The sequence below is a fragment of the Cucurbita pepo genome, chromosome 6 (genome assembly GCF_057944985.1).
Source record: "Cucurbita pepo subsp. pepo isolate OVF chromosome 6, ASM5794498v1, whole genome shotgun sequence".
In the NCBI taxonomy this organism is placed as follows: Eukaryota; Viridiplantae; Streptophyta; class Magnoliopsida; order Cucurbitales; family Cucurbitaceae; genus Cucurbita; species Cucurbita pepo.
In genome coordinates, this window is record NC_141803.1 from 13,735,273 (window position 1) to 13,762,369 (window position 27,097).

The following is a 27,097-nucleotide window of genomic DNA, read 5'->3' on the forward strand; positions in this document are numbered from 1 at the left end:
GTATTTTTAGGAATTTAGTTTAAATATTTCTCAGATTTGTTTACCAGATTTGTTTCCATTTCCAAGATTTGTGGATAGAAACGTTTCTATGTAGGGTTATTTGTAAGGCTATAAAAGCCAAGTTCACTTTTCAATAATATTATCACCTCAAACTTCAATTGTTTATGTTTTTGGCTTTGTTACGTCAAAACCAGTACTTGTCACTTCTACCTTCCCACAATGGCAAACTCACTCTCTCTAATTTCTTTAATCTATTTTTCTTTGTTCGGGGGGCAACGAGGCTGAGAATCGGTTCATGAGCTGCTTTTTGGCTCGAATTGCCGGGAAGGATATTGATTGGGGCTTGTGGGCGTTCCAAGGAAGTTATATGTACAGACGGTGTAATGAAGATCCTGAGTGAAAGTTTTGGCGTTATGGATCACTCTTGGACTAAAGATAGTACCCCCGTCACTTAAACAAATGCTTCCACTTATCAAGAGAGTGAATCAAGGTTAATTTGTTGCTTCTCAATCTAACGGTGCATTATAACAAATCAAACCTTTATATATTTCTTTAGTTAGAATTTGAAACTAAAGCTCTTTTCTTGCCGATCCAAATTCTAAAGCACCAATATCATACATAATGCTGCATCCCGTATCAGGGCAATGTGTCAAATCCGAGGACAAAGGAGGAGTTGAACTCGGCGATTGTGCCACTCCGAAGCAATGGAACCATAGTGGAGATGGAAGTCCCGATGAAGTTGTTGTCAAACGGGCAGGGTTTGAAATCCGTCAGAGATGGAAAAGCACCGGTGGTATCCGACGAATGCTCTGGCGATGGAAGCAATTGGACGGTGGCTTCGAAAGCAAATCTCCAATTGGCCAACAAAATTGGCGAAGACAATTTTTGTTTGGAGAAGGAATCTGATACTATAGTTGTTGTGAAGAAATGCATTTGCTTTAGAGACGAGGGAAGTTGCACCGATGATCCTCAACCCCAATGGTTCAAACTTGTTCCAACAAATGTTGCTTAGTCTATTAATTAGTTTAAAATAGAAATTTAGAATTTGGTCCAATATACTAGTAGTTGTTGGAATTTGAATTTAGGGTTGGCATGAAAGTTTTGAAAATGCCGGAGTCATATTAGGGTTGTCGATTTTATGCTTAAATTCGCAGTTAAATGGTCAATAATTATTTTTCTATTATTTATTATATGTCCAATCTTTTATACGATCATTATTGTTGGTATTATTTTTCATATATGTTTGTACGATAAATAAAATCGGTTATAGTCAAGCACGAGCATGAATAGAATTAGAGATAAAATAGGGGCCAATTCAAAGTCGGGCATGTCATATATTTATTCTTCCCAATACATAAGCAACTCACAACGTGTTGGTTTCAACGAGTTCAAACCATTGACTTTGGGTGTCTTGGAGGCAATTTGGAGCACCATCAGTGCAAATACATGAGTTTGTCACAATATTTGAAGAATTAGAGCTTTCAACCTGCAAGCAAAGACTCTTCCCATCTTGAGTTACGGTGGCCAAATGAAGCTTAGTGTTTGAAATGGCTCTCCAAGAACTCTGAGGGCCGAAGCAATCCGTTGAGAGAGATGGCATAAGGCCTTCTCCGCTTGTCTTTAAGCATAAACCAGTGCTTGACATCCTAATTGGAGTGCTATCATTGTCATGAGTCCATCGACTTGAGATGGAGCAATTACCCATGAAAATATCTTTGTTGTCATTTGAGACTTGGATGCATTGGCCACTTTGTGGATGATATATAACATACGAGAACGATGCATTGGAATTTGGATCTGTGCACCGTAAAAAAATGTCTTATACACTTGTTATAGATCCATATATTCAAAATCGTTAATATATTTATACTTACCTTGCAACATAGTCTGCAATAGTTGAAACTTCTGGACAAAGTTAGGATTTTTAATTTGAGTCCAATTGGAGTCGAGAACTCCAAAAGTTTCTGCCGGCCCTGCTTGACCTTCCCTGTAATAATAGCTACCTTGCCAAGTCCATAATGCCCAATCTAAATCTTCTTGTGCAAGATGAGCTGTGAAGCAACTCATGAACCGATTTTCTGCATCGTTAACCTCTCTCTGATCGTACCCATATTCGCTGACAAACAAAGGAAATGGGTTTGGTCCTTCTCTAACAAATTCAGCATGGTCTACAAAGCCATCGATAATATTTGCACAAATATTATTTAGTGGCTGGTTTATAAATTTACTCTCTTGATCTCCACTGAACGAATACAAGTGCACCTCAAAAACCAACTTGTTGTCTAAGGTGCTTACATTCAAGGGCTTCTCTTTTAAGCATCGAAGATCATTATCAAAATTTAGGCCCGAAACAATCACCAAAACATTTGGGTTAATGTTGTGGATTGTTGTTACTCCTTGAGTAACATAATTGTTCCAATCATTTGCATTTTCATTGGTTCCTCGTATCTCGTTTCGTAGGCTCATTCCAACCACCTAAATGTCATAACAAAAGAATGTGAGAATTTAGTTTCAAGAGTGTGAGAATTTTCCTTAATTTGTACGTACCGTTGATTTCTTGGAAAAGCGTTGAGCAACTAAGCTAAGACCTTGTAGCCATTCTTGAGGGTCAAAATAGCGGTCTCCAAAAAATCCATTGCCATCGTCAAGAGAGCAACACCATCTTGGCTGACTCATATGGTTGTCGGCAATCACCATTAAACCACTCTCTCCAAGCACATCAACAACAGCTTCATAGGCTTCAGCAATAGTCTTGTTCAACACAAAAGGATTATATTGAGCCAATCCGGCTTTTGCTTGCTCTAAATCGAGGAGGTCAAAATTCTCTTCAACTGTCCTATTTGCATAACGAGTGAACATTTGAGTTGCATACGTGAGTCGTACACAATTAAACCTCAACTTGATTGCCTCATCTGCCAGCTCTTTTAATGGCCTGTGGTTGAGACCTTCTATTAGCATGCTCTGTGTGTGGGAAGGCCAATTCACGCACACAAGCTTCACTCGACGCCCTGTTGTCGAATCAACGATCCACCTTCCTTTTGTTGACAACGGTAAAGAATAAACAGAAGGAGATAAAAACACAAACAATGCTAGAAAAAGAACAACTTGAAAAGCTCTTCCCATTTTTTCTTCTCTTTTATGAATCGGGGTGAGAGAAGCATAGCCCAAAGGTTGCTTATATATCTCATTAATAGGTTGAAATTTGTTCAAAAGATCAAAGATCGATGTAACAGTGAAACTCCTTCCATTTTTTTCTTAATTCCGTTGCTTTGTTAATAAATTGTGTTTCTAACTTTGATAATTTGTTGAGTAATAAGCAAATATTTCTAACAAAGCTAGCAACGTTCATACATATCTTGCCCACAGAACCAATATTTTAACATTATGGCCCCTTCTTCTTAAATAAAACTCGAAGCTTGTTCCAGTCTCAAATTAAAAAATAAAATAGTAGCTAACTACGTTTATGATAAGTTCTTATATAATACCCCTACTACATTTTTTGAGTTGGGGACATTTTTCCACCTAATAATTCACAAATACATAAAATTATTTTAATAAAAATAGAATAGTTAACATCTTAATTATCTAAGTTTAAAAAATGTAATCAAATTATTGAAAATATTTTATTTATACACTTTTCATACAATACTATGCATTTATTAATTTATATATATATATATATATATATATATATATATATATATATATATATATATATATATATATATATATTCTAGGAGAGAAAGTAGAATATTCTGAACATTGAATTTTTATGTCGCATATTTAGAAGGTCCAAAGCATACAATAAATAAATTCAGATTGCTTTGTCTTTTTGACCGTAAACAATTCGACGTGTAGTTTGGCTATTCGATGTGTAGTTTGGTAAGAACTTATATTATGAGCCTCCATGCCCACGCTTGGAAAATGTCACCTTTTGAATTTGATTGTGTGGAAGGAGAAAAAATGAGGTCTATAATTTTATGTCCCCACTGATAAAAAAATAAATTGGCCATCTGACCTTCTTTTTTCAAACAAATTCTCTTTCTTTTTTCTTGATGGCGGGTTAAAAAGTCACGTCGTTAAACTCAGGCCAACTTTTGAAGGGACGAGCCATTACACCGAACTGGTTTTGGATTAGTGGATCATTCTAAAATGTTTGATCAAGCTTTTAGGGTCGACCAAAATTGTAACGCGTCATGTCTAGGATAGATCAAGATTTGTAATGCAGATTCGATACCTAATGGCTCTAAATCTTGGACATGAGCCGTTACAAATTGTATTAGGGCAGTATCTCTCCCAGTAAGATGTGGTTTGAAAACGAACTAATGTGAAAGTTGGTAGGTATGTGACACCCGAGCAAATGAGGGGTACATGACTGAACCGAAACCACTTCCAAACGAGAGGTATCCTGAGGATATGATAGCCAAGAAATACTTTAGAACATGGATAGTCACTCCATATACCAATAAGGTTCATTTTCCTTTTCGATAGCTCAATTATAAGAACTTCATGGTTAGGTATGTTTTGCTTGGAACAATTCTATGATGCACGTAACCTGTGGAGAATTTTTCTAGGATGCATGTGAATATGGAAAAGACATGCCGGAAGAACTCGAGTTAGTTCGCGAGAATAGCTTTCACTCTTAGAAACAAAGAGTAGGTAACCTGACCATGTCAAATCCTAGACATGAGTCGTTACAAAGGTTTGGGAGTCACACTCACTCATGGTCAAACAAATTCACTCTTGATCCAACGTACAAATATAGTTACATAAGCAAAGTGAAAAGTGATATAATCCAAAAAATGTATAAACAACCTACGTACCATAATTAAAATTTTTAATACTCCTCATAATTAAACACTACAAACTTAGTAGCCATTTGGTTTCAAATTCCTCCCATAATTCTTCATTAATCAGAAATTTTGTACATGCTTGTCACAATCTTCCCTTTGAGTCATTTGGGTTTAGTATTGAAAGTAGATGAGTAGTTCATTTTAACCTCAAACCTTTTCTTGATGAATCCAATTATTTTGACCCTTCTTGGCATTTCCGTGTGGCTACTGATATTCAAACCTCCCGACTTCAAATCCTCCATCAAACTCAGACCCTCATCCATTTCCTCTGCCTCGGTCTCCACCGTCACATTCATCGTCATCGTGTCCTTTGCCTTCGTCAATCCGCCGGCGTCTCCCCTTCTCCGATCACCTCGCCGTGGTAGTAAATCACCATCGTGGCTTTTGAGTATTTGAACGATGCGACATTAGGATTCCGCACGAAGACACTAGCCACAACGAGTATGCCACCGTCTGAGAAGGAAGAACGGTGAGTTTTAAATGATTATTAAGAAAATTAGATGAAAACCCAAATAAGCGTTAGATTTTGACTTAGTAATAACTCAGGAAAACCTAAACAATCGTAGTGTCAAGTTATGATATTATTGAATACTCAACCTGGCTTTTACAACTTTACAAATAACAATAGAAATATTAACTATATGACAAATAATTAAACTAAATACCAAACAATACTCTTAAAACAACCCTTCGCCCCTCTCTTTCTACTCCCCATAAACACAACCTTCGTACCACTTCATGTTCGAAGAATTTGATTAGATCAAAGAAGAGTTAGAGTATTTTTATGGGGTTAGTTTAAATATTTGATTTGTTTACCAAATTTGTTTACAAGATTTTTGTTTCCAAGATTTGTGGTTAGTTTCTATTTAGGGTTATTTGTGAGACTACGAAAGCCAAGTTCAATATTCAATAATATTATCACTTCCAGCTTCAATTGTTTATGTTTCTGGCTTAGTTGTGTCAAAACCTAGCAATTGGTATCATAGCCCCAATTTTTTAGTGATCAAATAGAGAGAGTATGAGTGAAGACTAAGTTTTAACGAAGATCCCTCACTTCGATGGTCACTTTGATCATTTTAGTGATGGAGTGAGCTGATGGAATATTTGCTCAGAGCAAAAGGTCTATGGAGTGTGGCGGAGATTGGTTTCTCAGGTCAAGAGGAAGGAACAATGTTGACTGAGGCACAAAAGGGCCACCTTGATGATGCTAGACTCAAAGATCACCAAGTAAAGCATTACCTCTTCCAGGCAATTTATCGAGCTGTCTTTGAGCAAATCTTGGATCGTCGCACAGCCAAGATTGTTTGGGACTCAATGAAACGAAAATTTTGTGGAAACCAAAAAGTGAAGAAATCTCTTCTTAATGCATTAAGGAGAGAATTTGAGATCCTAGAGATGAAGAATGATAAAAGCATCAAAGATTATTTTGTAAGAGTGATGATAACCTCCAACAAGATGAGAAGCAGTGGAGAAGATATGCCAGACAAGAAAATTGTAGAAAAAATTATGCGTACCCTGACTGAAAAATTTAAGTATGTTGTAGTATCCATGGAGGAATCCAAAGATACTGATAACATGTCCATTGATGAATTACAAAGTTCATTAGTGGTGCATGAACAAAAATTGCGAAGATCCTGACAGAAAACACACGTACGAGGAAGTGATTTTTGCACAATAACGTAATTCTCTAAGAGAGACAATACTTAGAAAATAAACAAAACCAACTTACTTATTTTATTAACTTGTTACACAGTATATATACAGACAGAGAGAAAAACTAACTTCTTACAATCTTAGCCACACATTAATAACTGCTAATAACTTCCCTTGATCTTATCCACAAATACTAAAACTGACATAATTTAAAATACAAAAAGCAAATACAAATGAATTACGGTTAATACAAGATTAAATAAACTAACAAATCATCCCCTTAATCTTGTATTTCGATCTTCACATTCTTACATTCTTCAAACCAATTCTTTCTCGAAGCTCCACAAATTTTTGTCGTCCTATTGGCTTCGTAAGTATATCAGCCAATTAATCCTCAGTTTTTACATGATCCACTTCAATCTCCTTTTTGCACACATTCAAGAATGAAATGGAACCTCATGTCTATATGTTTGCTGCGATCATGATGAACTGGTTTTTTCGCTAATGCTATAGCAGACTTGTTATCGATATTTAAACGAACTGGATTTACTTCCTTCCCATGCAATTCCTTCAGTAAACGTCCTAACCACATTCCTTGACAGGCAGCTGACGTCGCCGCAATATACTCCGCTTCACAGGATGAAAGTGCCACCATCTTTTGTTTCTTTGAAGTCCATGTAATTGGATTGCCATATAAGAAAAACAATGTCCCCGTAGTGCTCTTTCGATCATCTATATCTCCAGCAAGATCACTATCACTATATCCGATTAATCGATTTTCTACTTGCTTTGCCTTCACATAATGACATCCAATATCAATGGTTCCTTTCACGTACCTGAGTATTTGCTTCACAGCTTCCATATGAACCATGGTCGGAGCTTCCATATAACGACTCATAACTCCAACGGAATATGATAAGTCAGGTCGTGTGTTCACTAAATAACGAAGACTTCCGATCATACTCTTGTAAAAAGTGGAATCAACAGATGGACAATTACTCGCTTTGCTTAGCTTTGTTTTCGGCTCCATAGGAAAACATGACACGGATTACAATCCATCATTCCAAGTTTTGCCAAAAGCTTTGCCGCATAACTCGACTGAGATTACCTGATTCCATCAACGTCTTGTTTAACTTCTATTCCCAAATAATAAGGCAGGAATCCTAAATCAATCATTTCAAACAACTTCTTCATTTGTTGGTTGAAGCTCAAAATATCATCCTTGCTTGACCCGAAAATAATTAAATCATCAACATAAACTCCAACTATCTGAATTTTATTTTCTTTCCAACGTGTATACACAGCATGCTCTAAAGGACACTTTTGAAATCCAAGAGACTTTAAGAAATTATCCAGTTTTGCATTCCAGGCACGAGGTGCTTGACGTAAGCCATACAATGCTTTCCTAAGTCGTAAAACATTCCCTTCTCGACCTTCCACAGCAAATTCTTCTGGTAGTTCTACATAAACCTCTTCCTTCAACTCACCATTAAGAAACGCTGACTTGACATCCATATGATGAATCTCCCAACTCTCCTGCGCTGCTATAGCAATCAAGACTCGCACTGTTTCAAGCCTTGCAACAGGTGCAAATACCTCATCAAAATCCACTCCATATTTCTCGACAAAACCCTTTGCGACTAAACGAGCTTTATACCTCACGATCTCCCCATTCGAATTTCTATTCAACTTATATACCCATTTCAACCCGATTGCTCGATGTCCCTTTGGTAGTTTTGCGAACTCTCACGTGCCATTTTTTTCAATAACAGACAACTCTTCTAGCATTGCTTGCTGCCATTTTTCATTATCTCTTGCTTCCATATATGAATTTGGCTCCTCAAGTGAAAGAAAACACATCCCAGCTTCTTCATTCAACTCAATAGAATCAGAGTAAATTTATCTTAACGATCGAAATTTTCTTGGACTAGATGAGACGTATGAATCGTCTCCTATTGATAAATCATTTGCTGGTGATGAATCGTCTCCCAATAGAGTCCCTGATGATTCTCCCCGCTCTTCTAAAATGTCCTCGTCCTTCACATAGACCTGAGGATCATAATGAACAGCGAATTTACCACCTTCCTTCTTATTTTCTTCCAATTGTTGCACATCCCATTTATATTCTTCTTCTTCTAGAAACTTGACGTCTCGGCTCATATGAAGTCTTTTCGCTTTAGGATCATACAAACGATAAGCTTTTGAACCTGCTTCATATCCCACGAAAATCATTGGCACACTTCGGTCTTGTAATTTGGTTAAATTTGGTGTTGTATTTCTTCCATACGCCAGGCTTTCGAACACTCTAAAATGCTCTACATTAGGCTTTCTTCCTCTCCATTTCTCATGAGGAGTTGCTTCAATTACACTCTTCGTTGGGGATCTATTGAGGATTTAGACAGCTGTCTTCACTGCTTCTGCCCAGAAATGCATCGGCAAATTTTTGCACTTCAACATGCTTCGCACCATTGCAATAACCGTTTGGTTTCGTCGTTCAACCACACCATTTTGTTGCGGAGAATAGGGTTCTGTTAAATATCTTTTAATCCCACTACTCTCACAATATTCTTTGAACTCAATACTTGTAAATTCTCCACCTCTATCAGTTCTAAGCGCTTGCAATTTCTTTCCGGATTCAGCTTCAATTTTATTTTAAACACGTTTGAATCCCAAGAATGCATCAGATTTATTTTTGAGCAATTCAATCCACATATATCTACTAAAATCATCTACCAACAGCAAAAAGAATTTATTACCTCCATGAGTTGTTGGAGTAATTGGACCACACAAATCGCCATGCACCAATTGTAGAACACTAACGGCTCGAAAATTCGCTTGTTGTGGGAATGGTGTTCTTCGTTGTTTAGTGATTACACAACTATCACAAAATTGTTCGATCCTTTCAACGTGCGGAATTCCTTTCACCATTTGTTTCGTAGACAGGTTTCTTAAAGCCTCAAAATTCAAATGCCCATATCTAGCATGCCACAACCAAGAATCTTCAGACAACTTACCAAGTAGACATGTTGGTTTCGTTGTTTTTAGGCTAATTGTATATAGCCTATTTCGTGACCGCTTCACTTTTGCCAAGAACTCCTTTGGCTTTGTGAAAATGACAAGTAAACCATGTTCGATCTCAACTTTACAGCCCTGTTCATCCAATTGTCCTAAACTTATAATGTTACTTTTAAGTTTAGGAATGAATTATACATCGGAAAGGATACAGTGATCTCCATTTTCACATTGCAGCATCACGTCTCCACGTCCTTTTATCTCTACAAGTGATCCGTCTCCGAACTTCACCGTGCCGGTCACTGACTCGTTCAATTCCGAGAACCAACTTCGACAACCAGTCATATGATTGCTGGCTCCCATATCTAGGAACCAAGTGTTGTTTTTCTTGTCAATTTCTTCCGGGACAACCTTCTCTTCATAAAGAGCCATCTCCGTCAACTCTGGTGAACCGAGAGTTCGGACTTCACAAACTTGTGCTATAAGTAAGACTGGCTCATCCTCATCACCTTGCATCTCAGTCAAGTGCGCCTGATCCTCCCTTTTCTTCGATCTACAGTGGGATGCATAATGGCCAATCTTTTGACAATTATAACATTTCACCTTCCGACATTCTGAGGCATAGTGGCCTAGGACTTGACAATTGTAGCATTTTACCTTGCTCTTGTCACTCTTCTTCTCTTGATGTAACGAGTCGTTTCCACGTCCATGACCTCTCCCTCTCCAGCGACCACTGCGACCTCGCCCTCGGCTATGGCCTCCATTGTCGCTACGTTTTTTCTTGAAAGTTGAACTTTCACCTTTGCCTTTCGATTCTTTTGCTTTCCATTCTCCTTTTGTAAATAAGACATGCTCAGCATTCTCTTTGTTGCCACCGATCCGTTCCTCGTATGCTTTAAGACGGCGGATGACTTCCTCCATGGTCATCACATTTAAATCGACAAATTGCTCTATTGCCGATGCGATATGAAGAAACTTAGAAGGTACTGAGCGGAGAAATTTTTTCACCAAGCATGCCTCTTCGAAGTTGTCTCCAAAAGTACGTATTTTATTAACAACTCATGTCAATCTTGCTGCATAATCATCTATAGTCTCGGACTCCTTCATATTCATAACTTCGAACTCAATCTTCAGAGTTTGGATCTTTGCCTCCTTTACACGTTCAGCACCCACATGAATAGTTTTTAACGTCTGTCATGCTTCTTTTGCTGTCTCTTTCTCTGCTAACAGAAACAACATCTCCTCAGGGATTGCTTGATAGATAGCTGCTAAGGCCATTTGATCCTTCCTTTCATCAAGACTATCCAGAGACTCAGTTGATTGGATTGCGTCCCACACCCCTTGAGCACGCAAATAGACCTTCATCTTCATAGCCCATGCTGAGTAGTTGGTTCTCGATAACGTCGGGCATTGGAGTGATACCAGACCTTCCTTTGTTGCAGACTTCGACGACTCTCCTCTCTCTCCATTGTTGTTATTATTTCTCGGCATGATCTTTGGCATGTAACCAGTGCTCTGATACCAAATGACAGAAAACACACATACGAGGAAGTGATTTTTGCACAATAACGTTATTCTCTAAGAGAGACAATACTTAGAAAATAAACAAAACCAAGTTACTTATTTTATTCAACTTGTTACACAGTACATATATAGACAGAAAGAAAAACTAACTTCTTACAATCTCAGCCACACATTAATAACTGCTAATAACTTCCCTTGATCTTATCCACAAATACTAAAACTGACATAATTTAAAATACAAACAACAAATACGAATGAATTACGGTTAATACAAGATTGAATAAACTAACAGATCCAGCATTAATGGAGAGGAGCAAGTTCTGAAAGTCGAAGGACGAACGAAAATAAGTAATGGAGGAAGAGGAACTTACAGGGGCAGAGGACGCGGAAGAGGAAGATCAACTTTCAACAAAGCAATGGTTGAATGTTATAGGTGTCATGACTTAGCTCATTTTAATTATGAATGTTCAAAGATGAATAAGGAATTGAATTATGCAGAGCTGGAAGAAGAGGATGAAATGCTGTTAATGGCTCATATGTTAAGACATGAAGCAAAAAGGAGTGATGCTTGGTTCTTAGATTCGGGTTGCTCAAACCATATGTGTGCAAGTGAAGGTATGTTTTCCAGCTTAGACAAGACATTTTCCCACATTGAAAAACTTGGAAATAATACAGGTAGGAAAGTTATGGGAAAGGGTGCAGTGAAATTAACTTTGCATGGGGTTCGTTGCACTATTAGTAATGTGTATTGGGTACCTGAACTAAAAAATAATCTCTTGAGCGTTGGACAACTACAAGAAAAAAGGAGTAGCAGTGCTGTTTGAAGATGGTGTATGTAGCATTTATCATCCACAAAAAGGAAAAATAGCAGAGTCAATTATGATCGCAAATCGGCAGTTTATTTTGGGTGCTGAACCATCTACCACAACAAATGAAGAAAGATGCCTCCAAGTTTCAAATACGGACCAGTCAACACTTTGGCACCATCGATATGGTCATCTCGGCTACAAAGGCTTGTGCACCTTGAAACACAAAAACAAGGTGAAAGGCCTTCCGCAAATTGGGGCTCCAAACCCCACCTGTGAGGCATGTATGAAAGGCAAGCAACATCGGAACTCCATTTCAAAAAATGGGTAAATGGAGAGCAACGGAAAAATTAGACTGGGGGAAAACATTGAAATAGATAAGAACACAGCGGAAGGAGGAGGAATAACAGAGGAAACGACTGAACCGGTTGCTGAAACAATTGAACCAGTTGCTGAAAACGGAGAAAGAAAAATCACGGAAGAAACGACTGAATCGGTTGCTGAAACAATTGAACAAGTTGCTGAAAACAATTTTTCCAGTAACCGTCGCACCAGATTTGACAGTAAGGGAGGGGAGAAATCGACATCCACCTGTATGGTTAACAGATTCCGGTGAAGGCTATGAGAAAATGGGAAGTGAGGAGATGGTGTACAAACTCCAAAAGGCTCTCTACGGATTAAAACAAGCACCTAGAACCTGGTTTGGTCGAATAGAATCCTACTTCATCAAGGAAGGATTCAAAAGCAGTTCCAGTGAGCAAACACTCTTCATCAAGAGGAAGGGAGGTAAAATTCTTATCGTAAGCATTTACGTTGATGATTTTTTATTTACTGGAGACCAGATGAAGAACTATTGGACGAGTTTAAACGTTCCTTGAAGAAAGAGTTTGATATGACTGACTTAGGTCAGATGAAATTTTTTCTTGGAATAGAGGTAATACAAAGATTAGATGGTATTTTCACATGTCAAAGAAAGTAGGCTGTTGAAGTTTTAAATCGACTTGGCATAGAGAATTACAATTCTGTTTGTAATCCCACTGTTCCAGGAAAGAAAATTGGCAAAGATGAAAATGGTGCAAAAGTATATGTAACTTTGTATAAACAAATAGTGGGAAGTCTGATGTATCTCACAACTACTCGTCTTGATCTCATGCTTGCTGTAAGTTTGATTAGTCGTTTTATGGCATGTCCAACACAACAACATTTTGCAGCAGGTAAAACTGTTTTAAGGTACTTGAAAGGTACGGTAGATTATGGTGTATTTTATAAAAAAGGAGGAGTCGGTGATTTGACTGGATCGACTGGTAGTGACTGTGCCGGAGACATGGAAGAAAGCAAGAGTACTTCAGGCCATGTGCTTGTGATTAGTGGAGGAGCAGTAGCTTGGTTTTCTCGTAAGCAGCCTATAGTCACTTATGAACCAGAGAAGCTGAGTTCGTTGCTGCTAGTTCTTGTGCATGTCAAGATGTTTGGATGAGGAGGATATACTCAAAGAGATTGGTCACTCTCAAATAGAAGGAACAAAGCTAATGTGTGTAATACTTCAACTATTAAGCTATCCAAAAATCCAGTTCTACACGGAAGTTCCAAACACATAAGAAAGCATTTCGGAAGTTTTGTGAAGAACTTAGCGTGCCGAGTTTTTCTGACTTGAACTAATTCTTGACAAAGAAGAATAAGTTCACGGGAGAAATGGTCAGAAGAATTTGATTAGATGAAAAAGAGTTAAGAGTATTTTTAGGAATTTAGTTTAAATATTTCTCACATTTGTTTACCAGATTTGTTTCCATTTCCAAGATTTGTGGATAGAAACGTTTCTATGTAGGGTTATTTGTAAGGCTATAAAAGCCAAGTTCACTTTTCAATAATATTATCACTTCAAACTTCAATTGTTTATGTTTTTGGCTTTGTTACGTCAAAACCAGTACTTGTCACTTCTACCTTCCCACAATGGCAAACTCACTCTCTCTAATTTCTTTAATCTATTTTTCTTTGTTCGGGGGGCAACGAGGCTGAGAATCGGTTCATGAGCTGCTTTTTGGCTCGAATTGCCGGGAAGGATATTGATTGGGGCTTGTGGGCGTTCCAAGGAAGTTATATGTACAGACGGTGTAATGAAGATCCTGAGTGAAAGTTTTGGCGTTATGGATCACTCTTGGACTAAAGATAGTACCCCCGTCACTTAAACAAATGCTTCCACTTATCAAGAGAGTGAATCAAGGTTAATTTGTTGCTTCTCAATCTAACCGTGCATTATAACAAATCAAACCTTTATATATTTCTTTAGTTAGAATTTGAAACTAAAGCTCTTTTCTTGCGGATCCAAATTCTAAAGCACCAATATCATACATAATGCTGCATCCCGTATCAGGGCAATGTGTCAAATCCGAGGACAAAGGAGGAGTTGAACTCGGCGATTGTGCCACTCCGAAGCAATGGAACCATAGTGGAGATGGAAGTCCCGATGAAGTTGTTGTCAAACGGGCAGGGTTTGAAATCCGTCAGAGATGGAAAAGCACCGGTGGTATCCGACGAATGCTCTGGCGATGGAAGCAATTGGACGGTGGCTTCGAAAGCAAATCTCCAATTGGCCAACAAAATTGGCGAAGACAATTTTTGTTTGGAGAAGGAATCTGATACTATAGTTGTTGTGAAGAAATGCATTTGCTTTAGAGACGAGGGAAGTTGCACCGATGATCCTCAACCCCAATGGTTCAAACTTGTTCCAACAAATGTTGCTTAGTCTATTAATTAGTTTAAAATAGAAATTTAGAATTTGGTCCAATATACTAGTAGTTGTTGGAATTTGAATTTAGGGTTGGCATGAAAGTTTTGAAAATGCCGGAGTCATATTAGGGTTGTCGATTTTATGCTTAAATTCGCAGTTAAATGGTCAATAATTATTTTTCTATTATTTATTATATGTCCAATCTTTTATACGATCATTATTGTTGGTATTATTTTTCATATATGTTTGTACGATAAATAAAATCGGTTATAGTCAAGCACGAGCATGAATAGAATTAGAGATAAAATAGGGGCCAATTCAAAGTCGGGCATGTCATATATTTATTCTTCCCAATACATAAGCAACTCACAACGTGTTGGTTTCAACGAGTTCAAACCATTGACTTTGGGTGTCTTGGAGGCAATTTGGAGCACCATCAGTGCAAATACATGAGTTTGTCACAATATTTGAAGAATTAGAGCTTTCAACCTGCAAGCAAAGACTCTTCCCATCTTGAGTTACGGTGGCCAAATGAAGCTTAGTGTTTGAAATGGCTCTCCAAGAACTCTGAGGGCCGAAGCAATCCGTTGAGAGAGATGGCATAAGGCCTTCTCCGCTTGTCTTTAAGCATAAACCAGTGCTTGACATCCTAATTGGAGTGCTATCATTGTCATGAGTCCATCGACTTGAGATGGAGCAATTACCCATGAAAATATCTTTGTTGTCATTTGAGACTTGGATGCATTGGCCACTTTGTGGATGATATATAACATACGAGAACGATGCATTGGAATTTGGATCTGTGCACCGTAAAAAAATGTCTTATACACTTGTTATAGATCCATATATTCAAAATCGTTAATATATTTATACTTACCTTGCAACATAGTCTGCAATAGTTGAAACTTCTGGACAAAGTTAGGATTTTTAATTTGAGTCCAATTGGAGTCGAGAACTCCAAATGTTTCTGCCGGCCCTGCTTGACCTTCCCTGTAATAATAGCTACCTTGCCAAGTCCATAATGCCCAATCTAAATCTTCTTGTGCAAGATGAGCTGTGAAGCAACTCATGAACCGATTTTCTGCATCGTTAACCTCTCTCTGATCGTACCCATATTCGCTGACAAACAAAGGAAATGGGTTTGGTCCTTCTCTAACAAATTCAGCATGGTCTACAAAGCCATCGATAATATTTGCACAAATATTATTTAGTGGCTGGTTTATAAATTTACTCTCTTGATCTCCACTGAACGAATACAAGTGCACCTCAAAAACCAACTTGTTGTCTAAGGTGCTTACATTCAAGGGCTTCTCTTTTAAGCATCGAAGATCATTATCAAAATTTAGGCCCGAAACAATCACCAAAACATTTGGGTTAATGTTGTGGATTGTTGTTACTCCTTGAGTAACATAATTGTTCCAATCATTTGCATTTTCATTGGTTCCTCGTATCTCGTTTCGTAGGCTCATTCCAACCACCTAAATGTCATAACAAAAGAATGTGAGAATTTAGTTTCAAGAGTGTGAGAATTTTCCTTAATTTGTACGTACCGTTGATTTCTTGGAAAAGCGTTGAGCAACTAAGCTAAGACCTTGTAGCCATTCTTGAGGGTCAAAATAGCGGTCTCCAAAAAATCCATTGCCATCGTCAAGAGAGCAACACCATCTTGGCTGACTCATATGGTTGTCGGCAATCACCATTAAACCACTCTCTCCAAGCACATCAACAACAGCTTCATAGGCTTCAGCAATAGTCTTGTTCAACACAAAAGGATTATATTGAGCCAATCCGGCTTTTGCTTGCTCTAAATCGAGGAGGTCAAAATTCTCTTCAACTGTCCTATTTGCATAACGAGTGAACATTTGAGTTGCATACGTGAGTCGTACACAATTAAACCTCAACTTGATTGCCTCATCTGCCAGCTCTTTTAATGGCCTGTGGTTGAGACCTTCTATTAGCATGCTCTGTGTGTGGGAAGGCCAATTCACGCACACAAGCTTCACTCGACGCCCTGTTGTCGAATCAACGATCCACCTTCCTTTTGTTGACAACGGTAAAGAATAAACAGAAGGAGATAAAAACACAAACAATGCTAGAAAAAGAACAACTTGAAAAGCTCTTCCCATTTTTTCTTCTCTTTTATGAATCGGGGTGAGAGAAGCATAGCCCAAAGGTTGCTTATATATCTCATTAATAGGTTGAAATTTGTTCAAAAGATCAAAGATCGATGTAACGGTGAAACTCCTTCCATTTTTTTCTTAATTCCGTTGCTTTGTTAATAAATTGTGTTTCTAACTTTGATAATTTGTTGAGTAATAAGCAAATATTTCTAACAAAGCTAGCAACGTTCATACATATCTTGCCCACAGAACCAATATTTTAACATTATGGCCCCTTTTTCTTAAATAAAACTCGAAGCTTGTTCCAGTCTCAAATTAAAAATTAAAATAGTAGCTAACTACGTTTATGATAAGTTCTTATATAATACCCCTACTACATTTTTTGAGTTGGGGACATTTTTCCACCTAATAATTCACAAATACATAAAATTATTTTAATAAAAATAAAATAGTTAACATCTTCATTATCTAATTTTAAAAAATGTAATCAAATTATTGAAAATATTTTATTTATACACTTTTCATACAATACTATGCATTTATTAATTTATATATATATATATATATATATATATATATATATATATATATATATATATATATATATATATATATTCTAGGAGAGAAAGTAGAATATTCTGAACATTGAATTTTTGTTGTCGCATATTTAGAAGGTCCAAAGCATACAATAAATAAATTCAGATTGCTTTGTCTTTTTTATCGTAAACAATTCGACGTGTAGTTTTGCTATTCGATGTGTAGTTTGGTAAGAACTTATATTATGAGCCTCCATGCCCACGCTTGGAAAATGTCACCTTTTGAATTTGATTGTGTGGAAGGAGAAAAAATGAGGTCTATAATTTTATGTCCCCACTGATAAAAAATAAATTGGCCATCTGACCTTCTTTTTTCAAACAAATTCTCTTTCTTTTTTCTTGATGGCCGGTTAAAAAGTCACGTCGTTAAACTCAGGCCAACTTTTGAAGGGACGAGCCATTACACCGAACTGGTTTTGGATTAGTGGATCATTCTAAAATGTTTGATCAAGCTTTTAGGGTCGACCAAAATTGTAACGTGTCATGTCTAGGATAGATCAAGATTTGTAATGCAGATTCGATACCTAATGGCTCTAAATCTTGGACATGAGCCGTTACAAATTGTATTAGGGCAGTATCTCTCCCAGTAAGATGTGGTTTGAAAACGAACTAATGTGAAAGTTGGTAGGTATGTGACACCCGAGCAAATGAGGGGTACATGACTGAACCGAAACCACTTCCAAACGAGAGGTATCCTGAGGATATGATAGCCAAGAAATACTTTAGAACATGGATAGTCACTCCATATACCAATAAGGTTCAGTTTCCTTTTCGATAGCTCAATTATAAGAACTTCATGGTTAGGTATGTTTTGCTTGGAGCAATTCTATGATGCACGTAACCTGTGGAGAATATTTCTAGGATGCATGTGAATATGGAAAAGACTGTTAGGATCGCACAACAACGCACACGCTCGATCTAGATGATCACAAAGAGAAGTTTAGAGAGAATTGCAAGGAGAACTCTGGCTAAAAGGATTTTTTATTGATGACTTCAGGCATGTACAACAAGAGAGTACAGAGAATAGAAAAGTACATTTCAAAGCTTTACTAGACGGGATATATATATGGTTCAGTCTACTAAATATAGTTTTACCAGATTGAAACATCTACTATATATAGCTATGTACCATATATAGCTTTACCGGATATAGCTTCACCATATATGGCTTTACCAAATATAGCTTTACCGGATATAGCCATTGACCAAGCTATAAATACAGGGAGCAGACTCCATAACTCAACAATTCTCCCACTTGGAGACTGATCCTACACCATACCAATTAGGGCTTTGCATAGCTTTAATTTTCCAACATCAACACATTTTGTCAACATGTCTGATGGATTCTTTGCACCCTCTATCTTCTCCAAACACATATCGCCTTCTTCCACTAACCTGCGAGTGAAATGGTACCGTCTTCTAATGTGTTTTGTCCTTGAATGATAGACTGGGTTTTTCACCAACTGTATGGCACTCTGACTATCTGTATAAAGGATCTTCTTGCACTGCTTCCGGCCTAATTCTTCTAGATAGTCTGTCATCCATATCATCTCCTTTCCAGCTTCAGCTATGGCCACGTACTCAGCTTCAGTAGATGAAAGAGCAACGCATTTCTGAAGCTTAGACATCCAACTCACTGCTGTTCCATCTATAGTGTAGATATACCCAGATGTGCTCTTGCTGGAGTCTACATCTCCACTCAGATCAGCATCCACAAAACCTTGCAGAACTACTTTGCCATTGCCATAACAAATTGTAGTATTAGATGTACCTCTCAGATATCTCAGAAGCAACTTCACAGCTTCCCAATGTTCCTTCCCTGGATTTGCCATGTACTTGCTAACAACTCCCACTGCATGTGTTATGTCAGGTCTAGTGCAGACCATAGCATACATCAAACTCCCAACTGCAGAAGCGTACGGAACTGATGCCATGTGCTCACGTTCCTCAACTGTCTTGGGAGATTGCCCCTTTGACAATTTAATATGATTTGCCAAGGGGGTAGTCCTGGGTTTAGCGTTATTCATCTTGAATTTGGACAACACCTTCTCAATGTACTGCTCTTGGGATAGATTTAATGTGCAAGCAGATCTATCTCGAGAAATCCTCATCCCAAGGATCTGCTTCGCTACACCTAAATCTTTCATCTCAAATACTGAAGACAAGCTTGCCTTCAGGTGGTTTATCTCCCTCATACTTGATCCAGCAATTAGTATATCATCCACATACAGGAGTAGAAACACATAAGAATCAGTGTATTTCTTGAGGTAGCAACACTGATCCTTTTCACTTCTGTGGAAACCACTCTTGCTCATGAAGGAGTCAAACTTCTTGTACCATTGTCTCGGTGCTTGTTTCAGTCCATACAAGCTCTTATTGAGCTTACACACCATGTGCTCCTTGCTTGGAGCTGCAAATCCTTCGGGTTGTTGCATATAGATCTCCTCATCTAGATCTCCATGTAAAAATGCCGTTTTTACATCCATTTGCTCAAGGTGCAAATTCTCCGATGCAACAATACTCAGTAGAATTCGGATAGTAGTTAATTTCACAACTGGAGAAAAGATCTCAGCATAACCAATGCCTTTTCTTTGTGAATATCCTTTAACTACTAACCGAGCCTTAAACCTCCTTCTGCCATCTGGTTCAACCTTGATTTTGAACACCCATTTGTTCAACAGAGCTCTCTTTCCTGTAGGCAACTCAGTCAGCACCCACGTATTATTCCTTTCAAGTGAGCTCATCTCATCATCCATGGCTTGCTCCCACTTAGTTGAATCTTCCACTTGTAGGGCCTCATCAAAGGACTCTGGTTCTCCTTCGTCAGTCAGCAACAGATAGTGTAATGAGGTTGAATATCTGTCTGGTGCTCTGGTAGTTCTGGATGATCTTCTCAACACCTGTTCAGGTGCAACTTGCTCCACGTCTGGTTCTTCAGCAATAGGATCAGGAGTTTCTTGAGCTTCTGTTGTACCATCACTGTGTGAATTTTCTTGCCACTCAAATTCAACTCCCACTTGCTTCGTAGTCTCAGAGTTTATCTTCTCTCTGTCCTTGTACATGACATTTTCATCAAAGGTCACATCACAGTGTCTTAGGATCTTCATATTTTTCTCATCCTAAAACCTATACCCGAACATGTCAGAGCCATAGCCTATGAAGTAGCATTTCACAGCCTTAGCATCAAGCTTATCTCTCTTCTCTGGATCAACATGAACATATGCAGTACAGCCAAAGGTTCTCAAGTGAGAGTACTTGAGTTCTTTTCCTGTCCATACTTCTTCGGGCAATTTGAACTTCAAGGGTACTGACGGCCCTCTATTAATCAAATATGCTGCTGTGTTCACAGCATCAGCCCAGAATGCCTTTGGCAATCCAGAATGAATCCTCATGCTTCTTGCTCGCTCATTCAAGGTTCTGTTCATCCTTTCTGCAATACCATTTTGTCTTGCCTTACCGAGAATTGTTCTTATTAATCTAATTCCCTCAGCTGCACAAAATGTTATAAACTCTGATTTGTTGTACTCTTCTCCATTGTCAGACCTCAGGCATTTGATCTTCAAGCCGGTCTGATTTTCAACTTCAGCTTTCCACTTCTTGAAGGTGGTAAACACATCTGACTTGTGTTTCAGAAAGTAAACCCATACCTTCCTGCTGAAGTCATCGATGAAGGTGACGTAGTACCTTGATCCACCAAGTGATGAAACTGGAGATGGTCCCCAGACGTCTGTATGGACCATTTCCAACCGCACTTTCTTCGGTTCTCTGGCAGCCTTTGTGAAACTAACTCGTTTCTGTTTGCCCATAACGCAGCTCTCACAAAGACCCATATCAACAGATTTTAAGCCTTCTAAAGCTCCTTTCGCAGTGAGCATCTTCATTCCTTTGACGCTCATATGTCCAAGTCTATTGTGCCATAGACTTGAATTGGAAGCACTCTCAGCAGCAGCAGTCATGTTTATACACTCTGCAGTAGTGTATAAGGTTCCGGATTTTGTGCCACACGCAACAACCATGGCGCCCTTCACAATTTTCCAGGAACTCTTTCCAAACTCTGCTGCATAGCCTGTGCTATCCAACTGACCAATAGAGATCAGGTTCTTCTTGAGACCAGGAATGTATCTGACATCTTGTAATGGTCATTGATTTCCTGCTGGAGTTTGTATGGAGACATCTCCCTTTCCTTCAATCTCCAAGGTTTTATTGTCGGCAAGATACACCTTCCCGAAATTTCCTGATTTGAAATTTCGAAACAATTTCTTACTTGGAGACGAATGGAACGATGCACCTGAATCCAAAATCCAGGATTCAGCTGGGCTATCCACACTAAGGATTAAAACGTCCTCAGCATCTTCTGTTGTGTATATAGAATCATCATCATCTTCAGATTTATGATTCTGCTTCTTCTTTAGCTTTGTACAATCTGTCCGAAAGTGTCCTTTTCCCCCACAGCTCCAACACGTTACGTTGGGTTTGTTTGGAGATTTTCCCCGGTTCTTTGATTTTGAACGCCCATGTTTGTTTGAGCTCTTTGATTTGCTTCTTCCCCTTCGATCAACACTGAGAGCATTGCCTGATGAATCTCCAGTTTCCCGTTTGCGAATACTTTCGCTGAGAACTACATCTCGAATTTCATCAAACTTCAGTTTATCAGATCCTCGGGAACTGCTGATTGCGGCAACAACAGTATCCCATGACTCGGGTAAGGATGACATCAAAATCAACGCTTTAATTTCATCTTCGAAATTAATGTCCACCGAATCCAGTTGACTTATGATCATATTGAATTCATTTATATGATCCGCAACACGTCCACCTTCAGACATCTGTAGATTGAACAATCTACGCATCAAATACACCTTGTTCATAGCCGACGGTTTTTCATACATATTTGACAACGCCTTCATCAGATCTGACGTTGTCTTCTCCTTGATTATGTTAAACGCCACGTTTCTGGATAGCGTCAACCGGATCATCCCTAAGGCTTGTCGATCCTTGAGCTTCCACTGTTCCGTGGTCATGGTATCCGGCTTCACCCCCAACAGAGGTTCGTGAAGATCTTTCTGGTACAGATAATCTTCAATCTGCATCTTCCAGAAACCGAAATCGGATCCATCGAACTTCTCAATTCCAATCTTTGAACTTTCCATCTTCACAGATCGTGGTGAATTTTGCCTTGCTCTGATACCAGTTGTTAGGATCGCACAACAACGCACACGCTCGATCTAGATGATCACAAAGAGAAGGATAGAGAGAATTGCAAGTAGAACTCTGGCTAAAAGGATTTTGTATTGATAACTTCAGGCATGTACAACAAGAGAGTACAGAGAATAGAAAAGTACATTTCAAAGCTTTACTAGACGGGATATATATATGCTTCAGTCTACTAAATATAGTTTTACCAGATTTAAACATCTACTATATATAGCTATGTACCATATATAGCTTTACCGGATATAGCTTCACCATATATGGCTTTACCAAATATAACTTTACCGGATATAGCCATTGACCAAGCTATAAATACAGGGAGCAGACTCCATAACTCAACAAAGACATGCCGGAAGAACTCGAGTTAGTTCGCGAGAATAGCGTTCACTCTTAGAAACAAAGAGTAGGTAACCTGACCATGTCAAATCCTAGACATGAGTCGTTACAAAGGTTTGGGAGTCACACTCACTCATGGTCAAACAAATTCACTCTTGATCCAACGTACAAATATAGTTACATAAGCAAAGTAAAAAGTGATATAATCCAAAAAAATGTAGAAACAACCTACGTACCATAATTAAAAATTTTAATACTCCTCATAATTAAACACTACAAACTTAGTAGCCATTTGGTTTCAAATTCCTCCCATAATTCTTCATTAATCAGAAATTTTGTACATGCTTGTCACAATCTTCCCTTTGAGTCATTTGGGTTTTAGTATTGAAAGTAGATGAGCAGTTCATTTTAACCTCAAACCTTTTCTTGATGAATCTAATTATTTTGACCCTTCCTGGCATTTCCGTGTGGCTACTGATATTCAAACCTCCCGACTTCAAATCCTCCATCAAACTCAGACCCTCATCCATTTCCTCCGCCTCAGTCTCCACCGTCACATTCATCGTCATCGTGTCCTTTGCCTTCGTCAATCTGCCGGCGTCTCCCCTTCTCCGATCACCTCGCCGTGGTAGTAAATCACCATCGTGGCTTTTGAGTATTTGAACGATGCGACATTAGGATTCCGCACGAAGACACTAGCCACAACGAGTATGCCACCGTCTGAGAAGGAAGAACGGTGAGTTTTAAATGATTATTAAGAAAATTAGATGAAAACCCAATTAAGCGTTAGATTTTGACTTAGTAATAACTCAGGAAAACCTAAACAATCGTCGTGTCAAGTTATGATATTATTGAATACTCAACCTGGCTTTTACAACTTTACAAATAACAATAGAAATATTAACTATATGACAAATAATTAAACTAAATACCAAACAATACTCTTAAAACAACCCTTCGCCCCTCTCTTTCTACTCCCCATAAACACAACCTTCGTACCACTTCATGTTCGAAGAATTTGATTAGATCAAAGAAGAGTTAGAGTATTTTTATGGGGTTAGTTTAAATATTTGATTTGTTTACCAAATTTGTTTACAAGATTTTTGTTTCCAAGATTTGTGGTTAGTTTCTATTTAGGGTTATTTGTGAGACTACGAAAGCCAAGTTCAATATTCAATAATATTATCACTTCCAGCTTCAATTGTTTATGTTTCTTGCTTAGTTGTGTCAAAACCTAGCAATTGGTATCATAGCCCCAATTTTTTAGTGATCAAATAGAGAGAGTATGAGTGAAGACAAAGTTTTAACGAAGATCCCTCACTTCGATGGTCACTTTGATAATTTTAGTGATGGAGTGAGCTGATGGAATATTTGCTCAGAGCAAAAGGTCTATGGAGCGTGGTGGAGATTGGTTTCTCAGATCAAGAGGAAGGAACAATGTTGACTGAGGCACAAAAGGGCCACCTTGATGATGTTAGACTCAAAGATCACCAAGTAAAGCATTACCTCTTCCAGGCAATTTATCGAACTGTCTTTGAGAAAATCTTGGATCGTCGCACAGCCAAGATTGTTTGGGACTCAATGAAACGAAAATTTTGTGGAAACCAAAAAGTGAAGAAATCTCTTCTTAATGCATTAAGGAGAGAATTTGAGATCCTAGAGATGAAGAATGATAAAAGCATCAAAGATTATTTTGCAAGAGTGATGATAACCTCCAACATGATGAGAAGCAGTGGAGAAGATATGCCAGACAAGAAAATTGTAGAAAAAATTCTGGATACCCTGACTGAAAAATTTAAGTATGTTGTAGTATCCATGGAGGAATCCAAAGATACTGATAACATGTCCATTGATGAATTACAAAGTTCATTAGTGGTGCATGAACAAAAACTGCGAAGATCCTGACAGAAAACACACGTACGAGGAAGTGATTTTTGCACAATAACGTAATTCTCTAAGAGAGACAATACTTAGAAAATAAACAAAACCAACTTATTTTATTCAACTTGTTACACAGTATATATACAGACAGAGAGAAAAACTAACTTCTTACAATCTTAGCCACACATTAATAACTATAATAACTTCCCTTGATCTTATCCACAAATACTAAAACTGACATAATTTAAAATACAAAAAGCAAATACAAATGAATTACTGTTAATACAAGATTAAATAAACTAACAAATCATCCCCTTAATCTTGTATTTCGATCTTCACATTCTTACATTCTTCAAACCAATTCTTTCTCGAAGCTCCACAAATTTTTGTGGTCCTATTGGCTTCGTAAGTATATCAGCCAATTAATCCTCAGTTTTTACATGATCCACTTCAATCTCCTTTTTGCACACATTCACGAATGAAATGGAACCTCATGTCTATATGTTTGCTGCGATCATGATGAACTGATTTTTTCGCTAATGCTATAGCAGACTTGTTATCGATATTTAAACGAACTGGATTTACTTCCTTCCCATGCAATTCCTTCAGTAAACGTCCTAACCACATTCCTTGACAAGCAGCTGACGTCGCCGCAATATACTCCGCTTCACAGGATGAAAGTGCCACCATCTTTTGTTTCTTTAAAGTCCATGTAATTGGATTGCCATATAAGAAAAACAATGTCCCCGTAGTGCTCTTTCGATCATCTATATCTCCAGCAAGATCACTATCACTATATCCGATTAATCGATTTTCTACTTGCTTTGCCTTCACATAATGACATCCAATATCAATGGTTCCTTTCACGTACCTGAGTATTTGCTTCACAGCTTCCATATGAACCATGGTCGGAGCTTCCATATAACGACTCATAACTCCAACGGAATATGATAAGTCAGGTCGTGTGTTCACTAAATAACGAAGACTTCCGATAATACTCTTGTAAAAAGTGGAATCAACAGATGGACAATTACTCGCTTTGCTTAGCTTTGTTTTCGGCTCCATAGGAAAACATGACACGGATTACAATCCATCATTCCAAGTTTTGCCAAAAGCTTTGCCGCATAACTCGACTGAGATTACCTGATTCCATCAACGTCTTGTTTAACTTCTATTCCCAAATAATAAGGCAGGAATCCTAAATCACTCATTTCAAACAACTTCTTCATTTGTTGGTTGAAGCTCAAAATATCATCCTTGCTTGACCCGACAATAATTAAATCATCAACATAAACTCCAACTATCTGAATTTTATTTTCTTTCCAACGTGTATACACAGCATGCTCTAAAGAACACTTTTGAAATCCAAGAGACTTTAAGAAATTATCCAGTTTTGCATTCCAGGCACGAGGTGCTTGACGTAAGCCATACAATGCTTTCCTAAGTCGTAAAACATTCCCTTCTCGACCTTCCACAGCAAATTCTTCTGGTAGTTCTACATAAACCTCTTCCTTCAACTCACCATTAAGAAACGCTGACTTGACATCCATATGATGAATCTCCCAACTCTCCTGCGCTGCTATAGCAATCAAGACTCGCACTATTTCAAGCCTTGCAACAGGTGCAAATACCTCATCAAAATCCACTCCATATTTCTCGACAAAACCCTTTGCGACTAAACGGGCTTTATACCTCACAATCTCCCCATTCGAATTTCTATTCAACTTATATACCCATTTCAACCCGATTGCTCGATGTCCCTTTGGTAGTTTTGCGAACTCTCACGTGCCATTTTTTTCAATAACAGACAACTCTTCTAGCATTGCTTGCTGCCATTTTTCATTATCTCTTGCTTCCATATATGAATTTGGCTCCTCAAGTGAAAGAAAACACATCCCAGCTTCTTCATTCAACTCAATAGAATCAGAGTAAATTTCTCTTAACGATCGAAATTTTCTTGGACTAGATGAGACGTATGAATCGTCTCCTATTGATAAATCATTTGCTGGTGATGAATCGTCTCCCAATAGAGTCCCTGATGATTCTCCCCGCTCTTCTAAAATGTCCTCGTCCTTCACATAGACCTGAGGATCATAATGAACAGCGAATTTACCACCTTCCTTCTTATTTTCTTCCAATTGTTGCACATCCCATTTATATTCTTCTTCTTCTAGAAACTTGACGTCTCGGCTGATATGAAGTCTTTTCGCTTTAGGATCATACAAACGATAAGCTTTTGAACCTGCTTCATATCCCACGAAAATCATTGGCACACTTCGGTCTTGTAATTTGGTTAAATTTGGTGTTGTATTTCTTCCATACGCCAGACTTTCGAACACTCTAAAATGCTCTACATTAGGCTTTCTTCCTCTCCATT

The 27,097-nt window shown here is 38.1% G+C and overlaps 2 protein-coding genes and 2 pseudogenes across 2 annotated transcripts; all 4 read right to left on the reverse strand.

The window, feature by feature from the left end:
- Positions 1–1,363: 1,363 nt before the first annotated feature.
- Positions 1,364–3,123, reverse strand: LOC147792353 (glycosyl hydrolase 5 family protein-like). The gene is made up of 3 exons (XM_087124565.1): positions 2,548–3,123; positions 1,875–2,475; positions 1,364–1,797 (listed from the first exon to the last, which is right to left on the reverse strand). The coding sequence occupies exons 1-3, from the start codon at positions 3,121–3,123 to the stop codon at positions 1,364–1,366; spliced, it is 1,611 nt and encodes a 536-aa protein (XP_086980691.1).
- Positions 3,124–6,921: 3,798 nt separating this feature from the next.
- LOC147792354 (secreted RxLR effector protein 161 pseudogene) lies at positions 6,922–7,536 on the reverse strand (annotated as a pseudogene).
- Positions 7,537–14,942: 7,406 nt separating this feature from the next.
- Positions 14,943–16,702, reverse strand: LOC147792355 (glycosyl hydrolase 5 family protein-like). Its single transcript, XM_087124564.1, has 3 exons — positions 16,127–16,702; positions 15,454–16,054; positions 14,943–15,376 (listed from the first exon to the last, which is right to left on the reverse strand). The coding sequence occupies exons 1-3, from the start codon at positions 16,700–16,702 to the stop codon at positions 14,943–14,945; spliced, it is 1,611 nt and encodes a 536-aa protein (XP_086980690.1).
- Positions 16,703–25,170: 8,468 nt separating this feature from the next.
- LOC147792356 (secreted RxLR effector protein 161 pseudogene) lies at positions 25,171–25,785 on the reverse strand (annotated as a pseudogene).
- Between the last annotated feature and the right edge of the window lie 1,312 nt (positions 25,786–27,097).